Below are 21,346 nucleotides of genomic sequence, written 5' to 3' on the forward strand. Positions count from 1 at the left end.
ATAAGCATGCTTCCCTGGTAGCAGCTGTGAGGAGGGAAGGAGCTGCAGATAATGAGATGTGCTTGGTTCTTGATTTCCTTAATAACAATGTGCCATACTGAAATAGCACCGGTTGACATACAGTAAGTGTGGAGAATAGGACAAGGCTGTTTACTGGTGGCTGCTGAAGCAAACTTGGGCTTTATCCCCACCCAACTGGCATGCTTTGCAATACAAGACCTGGTTTAAATACATTGTTTAGACCAAACTGGGTCTGTGACTATCATACAAATGTTTAACATGAGATTGCATGAGAGTGGATGACATTTCAAACAGCGCTATTAAACCAAATAACCAGTTTCCCAACTGCTAACTGTGAGACAAATCGAATACACCCCACTTTCAATTTGAAATGGTTTTCGATCATTCAGGAATGTAATTGGTCAGATTCACACCATAGCTCCCACCCACAGTAGCATTGTGCTCCCTGTGGCCATCTCCGTCCCCTCCCCAGCTGTGTGCCCTCTTACCCTTCCTCCTCCAGGCTGGTACTTCATGTTGTCTGTGGAGCCGATCTTGGAACGCACATTCTTCAGGTCCGGGGTGGGTGCATTGAGAGGGCGGTTGGTTCTGGGGGCGCGGGGGACGGGGGGCTTCTTCTCTGGGACGGTCTGTTTGGGCACGGGGGGCTTGGTGATGCGCCTGCGGGGCTCCTTGGCCTCCCCGTTAGTGACAGGGGGGGTGGGAGGGGCTGCGGGGGTGCGGGGGGCCCGTGGGCGAGTGGCTGGATGGACAGAGAGAGGCAGGGAGCCATTAGTGAGAGAAGAAAGCCTGAGGATTTGTACAATGTCAAGTTACGTTGAAAGGAACTGAACCGAGGACAATATTGTGGCTGTGGTTGTTACCTGATGCAGGCTTGGGTGTGCTAGGTTTCTTAGCTTCCCCTGTCTTGTTCTCAGTCTTATTAGCTATGGAGAACGATACAATATACAGAACATGTATTCATTTTACATTTACATTTTACATTTTAGTCATTTAGCAGACGCTCTTATCCAGAGCGACTTACAGTAAGTACAGGGACATTCCCCCGAGGCAAGTAGGGTGAAGTGCCTTGCCCAAGGACACAACATCATTTGGCACGGCCGGGAATTGAACTGGCAGATTCAGATTACTAGCCCGATTCCCTCACCGCTCAGCCACCTGACTAGTATTCACTTTGCACATGGACGCATCATTGGTGCATGAGTGTTGTACCAGCAGGTTTTCTTGTACTTGGTGAGCCATTCTTACCCGGTGAGCCATTCTTATTGGTTGATGCTCTGGCGGAGGGTGTGGCCTTTGGCACAGGGGGACGGCGTTCGGCTGTGCCGTTCTCTGTCTGAAGATGAAGAAAAGAAGAGTGAGAAGACGATGGAAGGCAGGGAGCCAAACGGAGGGAGAGAGTGGCTGTGGAGGATAGAGAGATCAAGCGTGCAGGAGATGAAAGGGTATAGGAAAAGGAGAGAGAACTAGGGATGGGGGAAGAGAGAGGTGTGGGGAAGAGAATAGGAAAGGTAAAAGCACAAGCTAGCTAATAGTCAGGGGAGGTCGGATCGCCCGATAGGTCGGTTTCTACAGGGAAGAGCCAACCAATGCCTTTGATGGCCGTGGCACCTCTATGGCGAGGAGGGCACTGACTCACCTTGGACTTGGTGTCCCTGGGGGTGGAGCTTGTGGGGGTTCGGCTGGTAGGCCGCTTGGCCCCAGCCGTGGGAGTGGGTGCCTTGTTAACTGGGGTTTTTTTATTGGCCGCTTCGTCAGTGGACAGGGAGGTGGGCCGTGTTTTGGCTGAGTTTGGCTTGGTTGACCCTGCAGCAGGCTGGGTATGACGTTGAGAACACGAGACGGGGAAAGAAAGAAGAAGCCAAAAGCAAACACAGATGACCATGGGAGCGTGGGCAGGCAGCGGCGCGTCCAGTCAGGAATCAGAGAAACCGTCAAATGATATAAATCATAAAATCTTAAGTCAACTCAAGAACATCAGCAGAGCGGTCGCTAACATGGGGGAAAATGCTCAAACTCTTTTTCATTCTCTGTCTCTGTCTCTCTCTCTTTCTCTGTCTCACACACACACACACACACACACACACACACACACACACACACACACACACACACACACACACACACACACACACACACACACACCGGAGACAGAAGTAACAGTAGCAGAAGCAGCTTGCTTTGAATTGAATGGGAACATTGTCTGATCCGAGCCTCGCCCTCCTGTTCCCAAGCCTACCTTGGTCTTACTGTCGGGACTGGCCAGGTGTTTGCTCCCGTTGGTGGTTGGGGATTTAGCTGTCCCTTTGCCAGCCTTCTCCTCCTTCTCAGCTTTCCCCGTCTTGTCTGTTACTTTCTCTGCCTGCTCCTTTTTCTCCATCTTCTCGTCCTTGTCGGTCTTCTCTGGCTTGTCCACTTTCTCAGCTTTCTCAGCTTTGTCGAACTTCTCCTCCTTGAGGATGCTCTGGGACTTCTGGGTCTGGTCGGAGCTGTCAACCTTCTTGAGTGGATCTTCTTTCTCTTTCTTGTCGAGGTGGTCCATTTTCTCTTGCTTGTCCTGCTTGTTCTCAGTCTTGATGTGAGTCTTGCTCTCAGTCTTGCTCTCAGTCTTGTTCTCAGTCTTGCTCTCAGTCTTGCTCTCAGTCTTGTCCACCTTGGGGAAGAGGTCTGCCTTCTCCATTTTCTCCTTGTTATCGGCTTTCACTACGGAGACACAAACGCAAATACAGCACAATTGTTACCTTAATCGGTTACGACCTTAACCCTGACTCTTGGTCACTCCGCCAAAACTTGCTGTGCTCAAACTCAAATACTCCGGCCACCAACATACACATACATTGCCAACACTTAACAAACCCTGCACTAAGAGTCACAGATACAGAGAGCCTTTGAACAATGACTGAGAGAGAGAGAGAGAGAGAGAGAGAGAGAGAGAGAGAGAGAGAGAGAGAGAGAGAGAGAGAGAGAGAGAGAGAGAGAGAGAGAGAGAGAGAGAGAGAGAGAGGGGAAGGCTCCCTGAGTTTTGCCAGTGACACAGTGAGGTCTTGGGGGAGGAGAGGAGAAATGGTGGTGAGGACTGGGGCAGAGGCACAGAGAGCGGCATTTGTCGCCCTGAGCAGACAGAACGGGACATTGTTGGCCCAAACCTTATGTAACCCAGCCTGGCATAGGCTGTGCCCTCCACACAGACAGAGAAAAACAGATGATCGGAAACACCAAGAATGGAAAAAGAGAGAGTGAGTGAGAATGAGAGAGAGTGAGAGAGAGAGACAGAGAGAGAACGAGAGAGAGTGGGAGAGAGAGTGGGAGAGAAGGAGAGAGAGAGTGAGTGAGAGAGAATGAGGAGAGTGAGAGAAAGAGAGAGAGTGAGAGAGAGAGAGAGGGAGGGAGGCAGACCAACGCGGCTTTCCAATGACAAATCAGACACCTCTAGGAAAATAGAACAAATTATTCATCGTAGAAAACAGCACAATTGGCTGAAAGGGGCAAAACCGAAGAGCAATACGTTGAAATGATGCATAGCAAGAAGGCTATTCACTGAGCTGGTTCTGCTGTAGCCTCGACTCAGCCATCACAATGGCACTAAAGCATGAGTCATCCACCCCTGGCAGAATGGCCTAGCTGGTCCTCGAAGGTCTCTGCTCTAGTAACTCATACACTCCACAACTGCAGCGTGGGATCGTGCGCGTGTGTGTGCGTGTGCAGGCGGAGTGTGTGTAGTTGAGTAAGCACTGTCACATAAATGACTGTTTGACTAACACTGGGACATGGTGCTGGTGCTGGTTATACGACCGCAGGCATCCAAAAAGCATAGGCAAACACACGAGCAACCACACACACACACTTGAGCAGGCAATAATTTGTATATCGCTCCCTCCGCATGTAAACATAATATTGTATTTCTGACCATTACATCATATCATAGATAGATAGACAGATAGATAAATAGAGATATATATATATATATAGAGAGAGAGAGAATGACAGCTAGAAAAAGACAGATAGAGAGAGAGAGTTAAGGATTATATCCTGTGACCTTCATCCAGGGGGGAAAGAAGAGGTTGGCTGCAGGAGGAAGCAGCAGCTGCTCATTCTGACGGCTCCCTGTTGCTCTGGCAGGAAGATGTGTGTGCAGGACCATCAATGTCCCTCAGGCTCCACACTGTGTGGATGTGCGTGTGTGTGTTTCTGTGTGTAAACATACATACATATATATATATATATATATATATATATATATACATACGCATATCTACTTCTATGGTAGATAGATAGAACCTAATAGTATATGAAAACCACCTGCCCACCTGCTGCTCTCTGGTTGAGGACAGACTCAATTTCAAATCAATCCCAGCTCCACCCCCTCTCTGAGGGGGATCTCTCTCAGCAAAGTGGCACAGGTGTTATTTATCTCTGAACAGCACAAACGGCTGGAAAAAGGAGAGTCTAGAGAAGCGTAGGTAAACACTGTCAAAGTGTCACCAGTAAAAACACACAACTAGAGCACATATTCTTGGACATTCATGGTCACGGAAGCACATTACCGAGCCTAGTTCAGCAGTTGTTATCCATGTTTTCTAGAACAACAGTTGACATTGCACCGGTCCCCTTCAACCAGACCAGTCAATACAGAATGTCCCATAAACTCTACCAGGCAGTACAACTGGGTCACATAAACGGCACTGCGACTCGCAGTTAACAACAACCATTTGGTTTGATGTTCCGAGCCCTGAACCGAACGGTCATTAACCTTGTACATCCCCCTCTGTGTTTGACTGCCCTGAGTGTGATTGGTCACCTGGCCTCCAAGCAGACATTGATTGGTCACCTACCCTCAATGTTGCTAGGCAGCCTGAACCCATTGAAGGCGGCTCCACTGAGAGGAACAGGAAGCAGTATGCTCGCCTCCGAGCTCCCGTCGTGCCTCCTGGGCGGTGGCGAGGCCGGGGCGCGGGGGGAGGAGAGGCCGAGCGGTGACATCAGCGTCATGGCGCCGTGGCCCGTCCCTCTCTCGTCCGCCACGGTGAGGGAGCGTCTGACGGCGGCGTGCGGGGGCCTCGTCCCCGTGGTCGTGGGGGAGGGCTTGTCTCCAGGCAGGATGGGCGTCCCAGGGTAGGCGTCGGGTAGGTCCAGGCTGGAGGGCACGGACAGGTGAGAGCAGTCCGACATGGTGCGTCTCACCGCGGTGCGCTGGGCGGTCTCCGGGGCGGTCCCGCGGGGATCCAGGACTCCCCTGAAGGAGGAAGGCTCCTCTTCCTCCTCCTCCTCGTCACTGTCCTCGGAGAAAATCACCACGGCCGTGCTTCTCCCCAGACCTCCATTCCTGCCTCCGCCCTGGGGACAGCCTCCCTTGTCCAGCCCTGGTAGCCCTTGGCCGGGACGAGTGCTGGCTGGAGGTGGGGTGCTGCGGGCTCCTGGGGTGTGCTGGCCTGGTTCTTGCAGCCCGGAGAAGAAGGGGTTCCAGACACAGTGCTCACTAGCCGTCCCCTGGGGCTGCAGGTGAGATGGGGCAGTCTGGGTCTGGGTGGCGGAGATCCCAGCTCGGTTGGCCTGGTTGTCGGTGGCGCTGGACGAGGGCGTCTTCCCGGGTGAAGGGAGCGAGGACGAGGAGGAGAGGGGGCTGGTGGGGCTCTGCCCGGCACTGCCCAACGACCCCCCTCCCACATGACCCGCTGGCACCTTAAGCTCCGCCTCTATCTTGAACCCCGGCTGGCGGTCGAAGAGGCACAGCTTGTCCTCATCTGTGAGCCGGGGAGCCCCTGGGATGCCGTCTCCAGGACCCAGGGCAGGGCCGCCCATCTGGCCCTGCTGCCTGCTCTGCCATGGGGGGGTGGGCATGGAGGGCACCTTGCCTAGTGCCATATCGCTGTAGTCACACCGCTGCTGGACAACACCAGTGCTGACGTTACCCTGCTGGGCATGACTGGGTAGAGAAGACATCCTCGCCTCTCTCTGTCTCTCTCTCGTCTCCCTCTTCCTCCCCCTCTCTGGATCTGCCCTCCCTTCCGCCACTCAGTCTCTCTCCTCTCTTCCTCTCAGTTGCTCTCCTCTCCTTGGTCTGTCTCCTCTTCCTCCTGTGGAAGGATTCTCTGCTTCCTTGTAGGTTGCACAGCCAAGAAATAGATCCTCTCCTGGTGGCCTGGATATATGGTGGGTGCGGTGTGTGTGTGAATGTCTTGTGAAGTGTGTGTGTGTGACGTGTGTGTGTGCAAGCTGGGTGACTATGTGTGTTTCGCTCGGTGTCTCTGAGCTCTGAATGGATCAGATGAGGCGGAGGGGCTGAGCTGAACGCTGCTCTCTCCCCCTCCCTCCCCCCTCTATGACATCACAGCCCTAACAGAATAGCTTTGGTCACATGACTGCCCAGAACATATCCCTATTCGCTGCAGAAGATTCTCAGTTCCAACCTCCAGCACTAGCTCACCCTCATTAACACACACACACGCACACACACAAAAACATACACGCAGACACTGTTGCTGCTCTTTAAACCACAGTGTAGTCTTTTCATGTGAAAGGCAGGATTGGCATGTATAGTTGTTGACACCCAGAGAGACAGATAAAGAAAGAAAGAAAGAAAGAAAGAGAGAGGAGAAGGGGGGGTAGAGAGAGAGGGGGGGTAGTGAGTTAGTGAGAGACTGAGACCTGCTCTGGGGGGAAAACAGAGCTTCTGTTTGCCATTCCAGAGGGAGGACTCTGTCCTCTGTGCAGCAGCATCCATTACAGATACAGGGCTCTCCTGCTGGCTTGCTGCTATTAATGGGCTTATCCTCTCTCTGTTTACCCCCTGGCTCACCTTGCTATCACTCTTCTCTACCACCCCCTGCTCCCCTGCTCAACCCCTGCCTCCCCTACTCCTCTACCTCCACCTGCTCCTCTTCTCTCTTCCCCCCCCCCCCCCCGCTGCTTCTCTCCTCACTCCCACCCCTCCCCCCTACCTCCTCTGAGAGGACCCCTTCACCCCCTACCTCCTCTACCCAGCCCAACATATCCTTGCTGCTCTTCTCTCTTCTCCTCACCCCCCCCCCCCACCCCCTACCTCCTCTCCTCAACCTCCTGCTCTCCACCCCACCCTCCGACTCCTCCCCCCACACCCCCTGGCCCACTTTGACATCCCATACACTACCTCCTCATGCTTGCCTCACCCTGCCGTCCCTCACTCCTACCTTCCCAATGCTCCCCCCCCCCCCCCCCCCCCATCTACCCTTCCCCCCTCCTGTGTCGCCCCTACCACCTCCCGTTTGTCCCCTATCTCTCTCCTATCTCCCCCTCGGTGTATATCTCTGGGTGCTGGCTCTCGGCCCTGGCCTTCCCTTGTTTATCATGCTGGCTCTCTTGGTCGTGAACAATGTGTTCCCCTCCTCCTCACTCCACGTGCTGCCATCTGTTTTGAAAGCTATCGATCAGACGCCTTGGGGACAGAGACTGTGTATGATGACATTCCATCAATATGTACCAGTCTCAGACAGTCCTCTCTTCACTAGAGCATGGACAGACGGACAGACAGACAGACGGACAGACGGACAGACGGACATGTTTAGTCCCTCCTGGTAATATCCCCATCCCCCTGTGAATGCTGCCAAAATAAAACCTCATTAAACATAAATGAATGACGCTTACGTAACGCCCCCCAAACAGGCCCCCATTTACAGTGCAAAAAGAGAACAAGGGGGAGAATGAATATGCAAGGAGGGGGGCACTGTACAGTTTGGGGTGTCTCCAGGTGGTCCACTAAACATGATTTTCCTCTCAGACTGCCTTGAAGGTTTTAGGAAGAGTCAGTCATTTGTTGCTCACTATATTTGACGCATGTTCACCTGTATGACCTTCAAGCGCTGTATGACCCTGGTCACACAGGCTGTCATTGTAAATAGATACACAAAGGTTCAATGAAAACAAACCAAACCAGGAAACCTTTGAGTTGGTCACAGAGCACCAAATGTTGAAAATGATCGGTGCCAGTTCATGTTCAGTCAGTTGCGTGTCAGTGTGATGGAAAATCTCGAGGTTACACAGCATTTTGAGAGACAGCCTAAGTCAGACAGACTGCCAGGGTTCAATGACATCACAACTACACTCCAAAACCTCTTTATCTGTGTTCGTTAGTTACGTCAGTCCAAAGGAACAAGCTGGCTTCTCATGAATGAATGCCATTATGCAACTGTGATGGACCGTGTTGTCCATCCAACACCGACCTACATAAGCCACTGATGATTCAACCCCAGCTTCAACCCCAAACTCATCCTTAACTCTCAACAAACTCGGTTGCTCGCATAGAGGAACACACACTGAATACTTCTCATGGATGACAGGGTCACTTCAATCTAGCAAGACACCCTGCTCAGTGTTTCTAGTGATGGTGGACAAGCTCTTGTGTTGATGCTTGGTGCAGTTAAAATAGGAGGCACTTTGTAGCATCCAAAAGTCATCCAACTAACAAGGCCAAGCAACTCCAACCGTAACAGAATGTGGAGCATGAGAAGAGGAGAGGGGAAGGAAAGCTACCAACCCTCAGAAGAGGTTAGACCACACAGGCTAAGGGGGACAAGGTCAAAGAGAGAAAGAGAGAGAGAGAGTGAAACTCTGCATATCAGACATATAGAGAGAGGAGAGAGAGAGAGAGAGAGAGAGAGAGAGAGAGAGAGAGAGAGAGAGAGAGAGAGAGAGAGAGAGAGAGAGAGAGAGAGAGAGAGAGAGAGAGAGAGAGAGAGAGAGAGAGAGAGAGAGAGAGAGGTGCATACAGCTGGTTGTCATTGGTGCTGGGAGGACGGGGGGAGGAGAGGAGGAGTGGAGGAGGAGAGGAAGACTGTCAAGAGTGTTTCTATTTCTGGTATCCAACCTCCTGACAGACACACCCCATTTTCTTCTCCCTCCCCAGTCTCCGAGTATGTTTCCACGGAAACCACCGTCTCCCATATCCATGGCAACAAGCTCCCAGTCAGGGAGGATGCTATGATTACGGTATGCGTCGCCGTGGCGACCCGGGGAGTCTGGGAGAAAGGCTGGAGCGTGAAGTGAAGGACGGATGGACTGATAAAGGGCAGGGAAGGAGGAAGGGATGGATGAGGAGATTAGAAGGAAATAACCAAGATTATGGAAGAAGAGAGACCAGAAAGTATGGGGACAGGATAGCAGGTCATCAAACGATGGAGAGAACTCACGAAGGAAAGATTCAACATAGAAGCTTCTCTTCCCCACAGCCTGGCCCATATCTCCCTGTGACTTACTGATGACTGACTGATGCATACGCGATAATGACCCCCAAATCCAATCACGATGCCACATCAGGGCCTAAAAGGAAAACAGGGTGACGGAGTGCAGAGCTGGAGGGATGAGAGGAGACTGCTGAGAGACTGACAGGGGCTTATGTGCTGTAATGAGTCTTGATAGACATGATGTAGAGGAGACATCAGAGGGGATCAACATGAGGCAAAAGGAGGGGGAGGAGGATGTGGGTGAGAGGCATGTCTGTCCTTCCAGCTCCCCCTTGCAGGCGATGAGCATTTTCCAGACAGCTATTTCTGGGAGTGGCGCTCTAATCTAAAATAACATCTTCGGTAGAACATTCATGAGTGTTTTAGGCTGGAGCTAATATATTAATGTAGGTTTCCAAGTCCTAAAGTCTAATAATTAATTTATTTGGAAATTAACCTTCTCAACACGGATAAAGCAAAAGAGACACTCATCTCTTTTCAAGGGTGTTGGAGTTGTAGTTCACTTAAAGGATAATATGTAACCATCCAGAACCAAACAGCATGGTGATGGTGAGACTTGACCTTCCAGTCTCTGTAGAAGACAGACAACTGCTTCATAAACAGATCAGAAAGCCTTCGCTTGTGATGTGGCCTACTTCTAATCCCGATCTCATCCATTATTCATGTTTGGCCTCTGGGCCAATGTGCTACCAATATGAGATCTCAGACTCAATCCCAGGTCTAGATATCATAATGGACTTGTGATCGTCTGTACCTGATGAAACAGGAAGATATATTGCATGAGGCATCTTTTTGCACTGATAGTGGTACTGCATAGTGCATACATTGTTGCTGTAAAATCGCCTCGATCTCCCTCATCCTGTTACACAAGCACCACACCCTGACTGAGTCACTCAAATATCTTCTGAAGTGGATCAAAAAGTAATCCTCATTCAAATACCACGAATCCATAGTTGTTATACATAATCTAAAAGCAACATAGATTCAAGTTCCTGGTTTTTGATTACCCAATGGGGAGGCATTAACCTTGACACAGAAATGCACTAAGAGCACTATAAAGTATTTACTGAAGCTGCTATACCCGTGGACCCCTGAGGGCTGTGGGTCCAGGTCTCACAGGGAATATACTTTATGTGAAAATGTGTTAAACGGCATATACATGCACAGTAAAGATCGCCTGTTTACCAGGACATGTACTGCATATGGTCATCTTAACACACAATTAATTGAAGAGAGAGAGACAGAGAGAGAGAGAGAGAGAGAGAGAGAGAGAGAGAGAGAGAGAGAGAGAGAGAGAGAGAGAGAGAGAGAGAGAGAGAGAGAGAGAGAGAGAGAAAGAGAGAGCCTGTCTGTCTGTCTGTCCGTCTGTGTATATACATGGTGTCAGTACCGTATGCCTAGCAGTGAGGCGAGCTGCTATGGATGGCTGTAAGCCTAACTGGCTGCTATGGATGGCTCCTTTGTTTGTCTGGTGGTCGCTGTTCGCCCTACCAGAATAATGACTATGCAGCAGGACCAGCTAGCAGAGCGCAATGTGACCAGCCCGGCTGCACATTCGCTAGCACCACCCTGCTTTACCCACACGCACACACCAACGCGCGTGCGGACGCACTCGAACACGCACGGGCGCGTGCATGCGTGTATCCACCGCACACACATAGAGATCGACAGCTATAAAAAGACAGACTGTGCCCGCTTACGTAACCGCGAAAAAGTCCCAGCCATCAATATTGCATTAGCCAAAGGATGAGAGGGAGGGAGGGAGGGACGCAGGGTGAAAGAGAGGGAGGGGGGGAAAGGTTGAAGGAGGCTGGGAGGGAGGGGGAAAGGCTGGAGGAGGCTGGGAGGGAGGGGGAAAGGCTGGAGGGGAGAGGGGATGGGGGCAGAAAAACTTCTAAGAAAAACATGGTGATTGAGGGAGAGGGAGGGATGGATGTACAGATGGAGGGATGGAGGGATGGATGTACAGATGGAGGGATGGAGAATGGGTGTTGAGGAAATACAGAGACACCAACAGATGTCCCTCTCCTCCCCTAGAAGCAGACCGCCATGTGGATATAACTCCTGAACACACACTGCTCACTGACTGACTGGTCTGAACAGAGCCCATGCTGACGACAAACCCACTGTAACCTCACTGTGTAACAACGCAGTACTATAGATAGATTTCCATTGTGTAGGTTATTAAAGTAGCCCATGTAGAGTGTCTTGTTGTGTCATAAAAGATCAACAGTAGGATTAGGAGAGGACAGCAGGACAGCTCATTTCAGCCTTCCAACACTCATAACCTCCACCATAGAGAGAATACTGGACTGAGAAGAAGACTGAATAAGCGTCCTAATTAGCTGACATTAACACACAACCCCATTATAATGAAAGGTTTTGACAAATGTGACTCACCTAGTCAGTGTTTAGTTGACGTCATCAGGGGAAGTACATGTGAGGGGAACACAAGAGAGACAAGTTTTTCGTCACGTCACTGTTTCATCACACTAAAAGCAGCAACAAAAATGACACATAAAGCTTCTGAATTCTTATTGGAAACAGCATCCCAAAGCAAAATATGAGTCGTGTATGAGCTTTAGCATCTGATTGCTACCCTCCTGAAATTCCAGGACAATTTTGAGAACATTCAAAATGGTTCTGAAAGGCAATCAGCATACACCGGTCTGAGGTAGTGTGACATAGAGAAAGTTAGTGACTCCTAGGTCAGTCTTTAGGCCCATTGGAGGAAAAAAAACAGAATTGTTTTAGTGGAGCAGGAAGAGAGAGTTCCCCTCAGAGACAAACCGAGAGAATCACACTGCAAACCAACTTCCCAGGGTTAGCGGACAGGGTATAGGGTGGGGGGATGCCAAGAAAAAGGTTGAGAGATGCTTGGGAGTAATTTAGGATTTGGGGCATCATTCTCACTGAGCAGAACAGAATCAGTCAGAAGTCCCACAGTCCTCCAAAATAGTATAGGGACATGCCTGATATTACAGCGTTAATGATTGTTAAAAGAGTCAGGACAAGGAGGAGAGAGCTGAGGTAATCAGACTGCAGACAGCAGCAGACAGACATAGATCAGGTTGAGCGTAATAGTCATAGAATGTTATTATTATTGTCATCGATTGCCAACACAGAGCTACAGAGAGCCAGGCAGGCAGAAAGATGGCCCAGCCAAGACACACACACATTCAGAATGAGACAAAGGTCTCGGCGTGTAGTTATGACAACGTTATTACAATGCTATTTACAGAAACACGGCCAGGCAAACAGCAGACCGGGTAGTCAGTCCACAGAGCCATGCACTAGTCATCCACCCCCATACTGTCTATCTAGCATGTCCCCTCTTCAGTGTCAGTGTCACCAACCTTCCAGTGGGGGGAGCTGTGGCGCCCTGGGATCCTGGTGCTCTGTGAGGGCAGGGGGAGAGGGAGAGGGAGGGGCTGCAGGGATAGAGGTGGTGGCCGCAGAGAGAGAGGGCGGAGCTGAAGGGATAAAGGGCGGGGCCGCAGGGTTCAGGCCGAAGCTGGCTGTAGCGGGGAGGGACGTGTCAGGCAAGCGGGTGGAGCTTAACAAGGATGAAGTCAGGTTTGCAGAAGAGGAGTGTTGCAGGGTTGGGGAAACGGGGTCGAAGGGTGAGGAGGTCTGGGTGGGGTGTGCGGAGGTCTGGGAGAGGGGGGCTGGGGTGGAGAGGTTCACGAGGGGCGTTGCCTGGGAGATAGGGGTGGTGGCAGGGGTGGTCTGGAGGACAGAGTCCAGGAAAGAGAAGGTCTGAGAGACTGGGCTGAGGCATGGTGAGCCTGGGGCAGCCTGCTCCTTCCCAGTCTCTTGGCCATGGTCAGCCAGGGTCCCAGCCAGGCCCTGGCGCTGCGGAGCCGCCTTAGATACAGCAGAGGACATGGGGAAGTCATCCAGACACATGGGCTCGTAAGGGCGTGGGGAGGAGGGGGTGTGTTCAGTGGGACCCTGGTCAGGCTTGATGGGATTAGACATGGCAGAGGGCATGCCAGGGCTGAGGCTAAGGCTGTCGGAATTTCCCAAGAGGGTGTGGGAAGAATCTATCTGGTGGGCAGCATTGGGTTTACAGTCAGTGAGACTAAAGGGGCCAGTCTGGGGGTCATCTTGGCTAGAAAGGCTGTCCTCCAGGGCCGAAGCTGCCACAGGGCCAGTGTCAGTAGCCGTTGCCCAACCAGGGGCCACTGAGGCTGGGGTAGGAGATGCAGGCTCCTGGGGCGCCCCCCACTCCTCAGGCAGCTTCATCCTGCTCTTATTCTTCCTGCCCTTCACCCTCCCCCCGCCACCGCCCCCCCTCCCTCGGATCTCCCACTCCCAGGGCTCCTCCTCTTGCGGCGAGGAAGCGGGGCTGAGGGCGGCGTTGTCAGAGGCAGCGCTCTCAGATTGGCCGTCCCCCTGGGCTTCCTGTCTGTCCAGGAAGTTGTAGACCTCGTCCCGGGGCCTCCTCTTCTTCTTCTTCCTCTTCTGCTGCTTCCCCCCACCCCCCTTCTCTTCAACAGACCCCCCAGAGGGACTGAGGGGCTCAGAGGTGGAGGAGGGGGGGCTCTCATCCACGGAGTCTCCGGGGGAGAGTGGGGGCGCTGGGGGGGCCTGGGGCCTGGACTCACCTGCCCACTGCGATGGGGGGCACCCCTCTTCAGTGTGTACAGAGAGGAGGAATGAGAGTCACTGACCAGGTCATTATAAAGCCAGTTATTTGTCAATTCAATCCCCTACTGGGATGTTAGAAATAAATAAAGTTGTCTTTTTCTATGCATTCCGGTCAAGTCATGCTCACTGTAATGGAACTTAAGAGACTGAAAAATATTAAATGTAATTAATTAATTGTGCTGTACCTGTATAGTACAACAATAGTCTAGGGTAGAAAATGTGAGTTAGAGCATATCAGCTCCTCAACAATATTTAAAAGGCCAGAGCATTCAGTATGCACAATTTATGTGTTACCATTGGTTGTATTGACTGTAAATATGTTTGCTGGCCAATGACAATTTGTAGTTGGCACTGCTGTCTGTCAGGCAGCCTATCAGGTGTGATTCTCTCTGGCTTGGGGGTTCATGGCAAAGGCCAGTTTTTAACATTTCTTCACATGGGCCAATGAGCAGAGGAGTTCATGTTCAGTATGAGTGAGAGACAGACTACACAGATGCTCACTATAGACCAGACCTGGCTTTGAATGGCTGACACACTTCAGGTGTGATTGATTTACCTGCTTGTGGCAGAAGGGAACCAATGGAACCGTTTAAAATGAACATTTCCCACCAAGCGGGCAGAGCAAGTTAAATCAACCACACCCAAGTGTTTGAGCTCTGTTAAAGCTCAGGTTTAACACACATTAACGATGAATTTCAAGCAGTTTGCGTGATGGAGAAAGGCCAATTCAAACACGTCGGAGAAATCTTTGCACAGATACAAATACAGGGAGAAAAAAAAACCTACTGCATGCAAGCAACCTTTAATAAACACAAACAAGCCATCAAACAAATATAACATTTGCATGCATAGCAACAGGGGTCCCTGCATGCATTTCTGTATGTCTGTTTGAGGAAAAGACATTCAGACATTAACTTTTAATTTCCTGCATCCTTCTCTCCCCTCACATTGCCTCCACTCTTCTTGTCTCCTCTCCTCCCCAATACCCTTGACACTCCTCTAATCTCCTCCTTTACCAATCGTTAATATTGATGAATTCTCTCCTCTTAATTCTCCTTTGAAATGGCCTCTCTGCGCTTCCTCCTCTCCAGTGATTAATGTTCTATTGACTTTCTACAATTTCGGTCATCGATTGTTATTACGCTCCCATGAACAGCCCCGCTAGTGGAGACTGTGGCGGCCATCTTCTGTGTTCCATGCAGAGGAAGACGTTTGAGGGGCAGGAGGGCAGGCTCATATGGAGCCTGGCCTGCAGCGTTAAGCAGCAGCCCCCCCCTGCTGCCCCCCCCAGAGAGCTGCCTCCCAGGGGGGGGGGGGGAGAGGTCCATGTCGAACCCCTTTCAGTACGATGCCATTCAGGTTTTTTTTATTTTATCTTATGCTATTCCGTTCTTTTGAGCTTTGCACCATAACTGTGCCGAACCTTATGGTCAAATATAACTGCTTATTTGTGATGGGAGCTGATGATGATATCTTTTTTATACCCCCACATTTCATGAACAATTACGTTTGTTACTCAATAAATCAGGGTTTCTAACCTCAGCAAAGGAGAAGGGTCGATCAAAAATGGTTTCTTTGCGACATTTTTGAATACTGTATACTTTCTTTGACCTGACCCTATTTTCTATGACCTAACTTCTAGATCTAATCCGTGTTTAAACAAGATGCATAACTTTGTTCTATGGCGAGACACACCAGGGTGGTTCTTCAGTAGTAGACACCCCTGGGCAATATAAATTGTGCTTCCATCTCACTTTGTATTAGAGTGAAAGCAGGTTGAGGATGATAAAGCTGCATAAGATTTCTGCTCCATTGACCGCTTCTCTAAAATAGTAACTGAGTTATGCAAGTACCGACTAATACCCACTAGCTGGCATTCAAAGCTTGAGGCTATATTTAAAGTGTAAACAAAACACGTTTACAAAATCTAACCTCTGGACTAGTATTTGGCTTCCGTCTACAAACTAACACTTCCAAATATACAGGCTTAGCTTTCTTTTATGAGTTAGAGATTATGCTCCTCTGCTTGAGACCACCTCCTACTATACCTGAGAATTGATCCAAGGGGTTGTGGGTGGGGCCAGAGGGGAAAGGGTCGCTTGATTTGAAAGCGGGGGCCGCTGGGGTCTGTTTGGGGGGCTCAGACCCGAACGGAGGGGAGGTCTTCTGGGTGTCGGCCATGCCGGAGGACAGGCCTGTCTGGAAGGGAGACATGCCTCCTCCTCCCAAGTTCATGTTCATCATCATCCCCGGCTGGGAGAAACCTGAAGAGAAACACACGTCAAATAATGAATCTATGTATTTACCACTATGATTACCAACGCTATGGTACATTTGTACCCTGTCTAAACTGTACTGTGCCTCACAGAAATAACGATCTATTTACAGGCATTGTCATTACTGCACAAGAATGACAAACAACATCCACTCTGCATGTTGTTATTCGTCAATCGTTTTCAACGTTTGTACTGGTGTATTGGTAAAAGTATGTTTAATATGAAAAGGATTACAGTTCCCATAATGCAATTCATTGTGAACAGAGACCTAAGAGAGACTCAGGCATGTTGCTGTCCTTCATCTTGTTTTGGTTCCCCCACTGGTCTGACATGCCCATCATAGAGACTGGACCTAGAGGAAGGAGGGAAGAGGGGAGGAGGGAGGGAAGAGGGGAGGGGGATGATTTTAGACGGATAAATAAACAGATATGTACAGTAGGCAGACAGACAGACCAACAGACAGACCGACAGACAGACCGACAGACTGACAGACCGACAGACCGACAGACCGACAGACCGACAGACCGACAGACAGACAGACATACATCGGGCAGGCAGACAGACAGCAGACAGGCAGACAGCTTACCTGACATGTAGTCTGAGCTGAAGGCAGACTGGCCAGGTGGAAACGGCCGTTTCTCTCCCTGGGGCTCCTGGCGCAGCATGCCCGTCTGGCCTGCTGACATCATCAGACCAGAACCTGCCAGAACACACGGACGCATCAGGACCCCAGTCTCCTCAGAACTGTTCCTCCTTTCTCTCTCTGCCCCGATCACATCCCTGACCCCCAACCCCTCCCAGCAGCCCTCCTCCCGGCTGTTTCTCTGAAGGTTTCTGGGTCTCTGGTGAACAGCTGGAAATCCCTTCATGAAATTGCAAATGGGTAAATGGGGGGCTATAGAAAAACGAAAGCGCAATGTCATTAGATTTGATTCGATTGGACGCTGCATGTCACCAGACGAGACAGCTAGCAGAGAAGGAAGTTAGATGCACACAACCATGGATATGAGCACATAACAATCCAAAAAGGACTTGCCTTCCCTGCCTGTCCTGTTACATCACACCTACCCTACAGGAGCAGCTGGGAGGAGGGGGGGGGGGGGGGTTGTCTGGTCTACCCTCTAGAGTGGTCTAATGGGTTTTAATGTGTTTAGGCAGCTGGGGTACTGTCCTTAGAATCATCCTCAGTGTGTAGTGTGTGTGTGTGTGTGTGTGTGTGGGGGGGGGGGGGGTGGTTCCGGGGACAGTGACAGAAGAGGACAGAACTAGACCTGGGGGTGCGTCACCATGGTTACGCAACCAGACCAGAGCATTTGAGGTTCCACGGACAACCCTGTCCATGGTTGGTGTCATGTCATGGACGATTGACATGAAAACCTCAGGCCTTAACAGCAATGGGCCAAACTCAGAGAGTTTGCCCCCCACACACACATAAAAATGTACAGATTTGATCTGATGTATTCAATAGGACAACTAGACTGATTTTGATTTAGATCATTTCCAACCGCAGCTTTCCTGCTTGGCTTAAAGGGGAGGCCTCAGGATACAACCAATAATCTGGTGAAAACTAACGGTGACAAAAGAGTATCCAGGAATTAAGAATAAGTGAAGAGCACTGCTACAGTATGTGATTCTCAGTATAAACAAGAATCTTTTTCTTTTAATTCCTTCTTTACATACAGTAAGGCTATAGTAAATCATGTTTATCAACTACTAAAACTATTATTTAGTCTGTCAGACAAACAGACAGAGAGCCAACCTTCTCCTTCATGCAGCAGCCATGTCTCTCTCTCTGTTCATCCTGGGGAAACACTGACTCTGCCCCCCGAGCACGACCTTTGGGATCATGTTTCTAACCACCTCTGCTACAGAGGGGCCACAGAGTAATGTCATTTAGGGGGAAATTAACTCCTATAAAGTCATTATCAGCTAATCCCTGTGGAGCTGATCTGCACTCAGTTTATCACCCCTGTGGTGCCACCCCACCAATTCCAGGAGAGCAGACAGTCTGTCTCCCTCTCTCTTTCTTTCCCTTCCTTGCTCTCCTTTACTCTCTTATATTTCAGAACGGCACAGTAGCAATCTGTTCCCATTAAAAACAAAAAATACCTCAATAATTAACCTTAAACTTGTGACTCATACTGTGGAGTACAGTAACACTTTATCTCCATGTGTGCTGGTTTGGGGTTAATATCCTTCAGCTGTTTATCATGGGCATCCTAATGAGGCATAGCATCCATCTCTCTCGGCAAGGGCAGGGAAGGTCAGGTCGAATCAAAGTATCGCCTTGCAACTGATGGCTTTGACAAGCTCCAGAAATATCAGCCAACCACTTAGCGATAATGGAGGAGGAGATGCAGAGGGATGGGGGGAGGAGCAAGAGGAAGAGATAGTTAGAGAGGACATACAGAGAGTGGAGGTGGGAGAGGAGGGAAAGAATGGTTGGGGTGGGGGGGGGGGTGGTCATGAATGATTCATGTTGAATATCACAATGACTTTGAGGGGCCAAGGAGGCAAGGCCTGGAGTTCAGAGAGAAGGTTATGGATGAGACAGCATCTCGTGATAACATCTTGTACCTGGGCTGATCACAATATCCATCTAATCCCACAGGGACAGTAGAGGGTCTAACTAATCCCACAGGAGAGGACAACATAGAGGGTTGTCGACAGACAGAACATGCTACACAGTATCGTGACAGTATTGTGCTTGAGATGAACTGCCCTTCATGATTTGTTATCTATCTTTGGTAACACTTTACAATAAAGGTGCATTAATGAACGTTCATTCATGCTTTAACTAATGCATGAATCGTCATAAGTTAATACATACCTCAGGAGGTAATTCAGCTAAATTGCATACATTAATAGTTTACAGTCACAGTTCATGATATAATTATCTTGCCATCTCTAATTTATGTGACAGTGCTAAAACTGAAACCTAAACTTGCTGAAGAGCCACATGAGACACTGACAGCATCCCAGGAAGTTTCTGCAGCTGAGCCTCCAACTGACTCCAGCTCTGGCACACTTCGCTCAGAAACATCAGAGTCTGAGCCCTTGCCAAAGAAGAAGAAGAATGACAAGAAGAAGAGACAAAAAAAAAGAAACAATCAAAGGATGATGACTTCAGGAGAGGTATGAATCCATTAAGATGGCCCTAAAAGTAACTTGTCTTCCCGTATTGGTGTTTGTGGTAACAGTGTGCTGTACTTCCTTTTATATTTATTATTGTAACCATTTATTTTAGTGAGAACTCCCGAAGACGCTATTGTGAGGTAAACCTTGCCCCTTGCCCGGGGCGCCAAATGTGCTGGGACCGCCACTGCATGAATTAACGGTATTACCATTAGTTTACCCTGTTAACTCAGGGTTTTAGTTTACAGTTAACTAACAGTATTAGTTTGCACGTTTAACTAAAGTAGTTAACTCACCTATCAGTTCATGTGTTAATCGATAGGAATTGATCCATGATGCCGAATTTAATTAATAGTAAATAATATGTGACTCCCTATTAAAAAATTATGTGTTAATGCACCCTTATTGTAAAGTGTTACCCTATCTTTTACCATATCTCCCCAATGTGAACCTTACACCTGATACTTCAGCATGGAGGTAGATGGACTTCTTGAGTCCAGGTGAGGGTCAACATCTACCTTGACACAGAAGCACTGCAGTATGGATAGATAAACACAGGGCACTGTATAGTCCAGACACCACCCCAGTCCAGGGAACCCAGAGCTAGTAAGACCCAGTATCTGCCCCGTCCCCTGGAGGGACCTGGTGCACCCCTGCTGTCCACAGCCCTCTCCCTCCCTCCTGCTCAGGCATCAATCACACCAAACAGGATATACAATATAACTGCTGAATATAGCACACACACACAAACACACACACACACACACATCCACTCTTCCACTCACAGACACCTGCCAACACCTCTGTTGTGTGTTATGTTTCTGATGAGCTCACAAGTGCAGTATTTGGCTGGCTGGCCGGCTGGTATTGATGTTGTTGTGCTGCAGTCACATGCTACAGTACTGCAGAACGCTGTCATACTACAGTTCTTTGCTGCAGAACACTGTTCGATTATGGTAGTATTCTGCAGAACCTGATCTTCCACAGAATTGCAGGGCAGGACTCTACCATGAAATGATCAAGAGATCATTTCATTCAAGAGCATAGTATCACCTCTCGCTAGCTGAAGTGTGCTGCTAGCTAGGAGGACAAATGACAGCTTGTCTACTGTGAGGAGCCATGATGAATCAAACATTCAGCCAGAACATGTTTGTTTGACAGTATTCTGCTCCTCCTCCTCCTCTCTCAACCATGTACGCTGCTAATTAGGTACAGTTAACTGGAGGCTAGAAGTCCATGACTACACACATCCACAGCTAAGTGGAGGACTGAGGCTTTGAAAACAGCCGTGCTTGACTTGTGTTGTGTGGGCAACACAATAAACCATTAAGGGTGAGTATAAACAGTTGTGATGTGTTTTTTCGCCCACGGAGGGAAGGGCTTCTCAGTCTTACAACACAACAGCTCCTTCCTGGCAGAAACTCACATCAAAACAGACTTGCAAGTCAGAGCCATTCTGGGAGACTGGGAGAGTTTTATCCGGTAAAGTCAGGGAAGTTGCCACCCAGGATAAGACAAAGGTTGAGAAAACAGCTCCTCAAAAGAACAGCAACAAGCTTACACACCCACACACCCACACAACACACACACACTCACGGAGCTAAGCACACACACACACGTGCACACACACACTCATCAGAGCAGATTTCTACTGAGTCAGAGTGTTACAGGGGAGGTCATGAGAAAAGACCTGAGTCACACAGCATCATGTTACCCAGCATGGGACACACTTCCTGTTTTTGACTCAGGCTCTACCTTAGCCTCTCCTAGCCTGCAGGGCTGGTACCTAACTTACTAACTTACTGTATACCCTCATACATACCCACGTAAAAACAGTGACCTCAAACAGCGCCATATTGTATACAGTACTTGTATGAACTTTGGATCCTTTAATAATGAAGCTATATGATGTAGGTCTGTTGTTGATGTTTAGAGGGATTAGGGCCAGGGCCAAATAGATAAACAGTCTTGCTGTTTCTGTATGTAGGACACAGTATAGTGGATCTTTAAATCACATAGTTCGTTTGTGTGTTGCCCATAGCATGT

The 21,346-nt window shown here is 49.5% G+C and overlaps 1 protein-coding gene across 7 annotated transcripts in view; it reads right to left on the bottom strand.

Moving 5' to 3' along the window:
* Positions 1-21,346, bottom strand: part of map4l (microtubule associated protein 4 like) — a 37,642-nt gene that overhangs the window by 7,455 nt on the left and 8,841 nt on the right. For 4 of the 7 annotated variants that reach the window (XM_062482234.1, XM_062482233.1, XM_062482232.1 and 1 more), the window contains exons 3-11: positions 16,752-16,865; positions 16,434-16,517; positions 15,938-16,153; positions 12,593-13,873; positions 2,261-2,724; positions 1,661-1,837; positions 1,270-1,357; positions 885-947; positions 510-763 (exon numbers count right to left, since the gene is read on the bottom strand). In XM_062482234.1, coding sequence (XP_062338218.1) covers positions 510-763; positions 885-947; positions 1,270-1,357; positions 1,661-1,837; positions 2,261-2,724; positions 12,593-13,873; positions 15,938-16,153; positions 16,434-16,517; positions 16,752-16,865 — 2,741 coding nt within the window. Of the gene's footprint in view, positions 1-509; positions 764-884; positions 948-1,269; positions 1,358-1,660; positions 1,838-2,260; positions 2,725-4,853; positions 6,249-12,592; positions 13,874-15,937; positions 16,154-16,433; positions 16,518-16,751; positions 16,866-21,346 lie in introns of those variants that run through there. The other 3 variants (XM_062482237.1, XM_062482235.1, XM_062482236.1) reach the window with 3 other exon arrangements.

This window comes from Osmerus eperlanus, chromosome 16 (genome assembly GCF_963692335.1).
Source record: "Osmerus eperlanus chromosome 16, fOsmEpe2.1, whole genome shotgun sequence".
NCBI lineage: Eukaryota > Metazoa > Chordata > Actinopteri > Osmeriformes > Osmeridae > Osmerus > Osmerus eperlanus.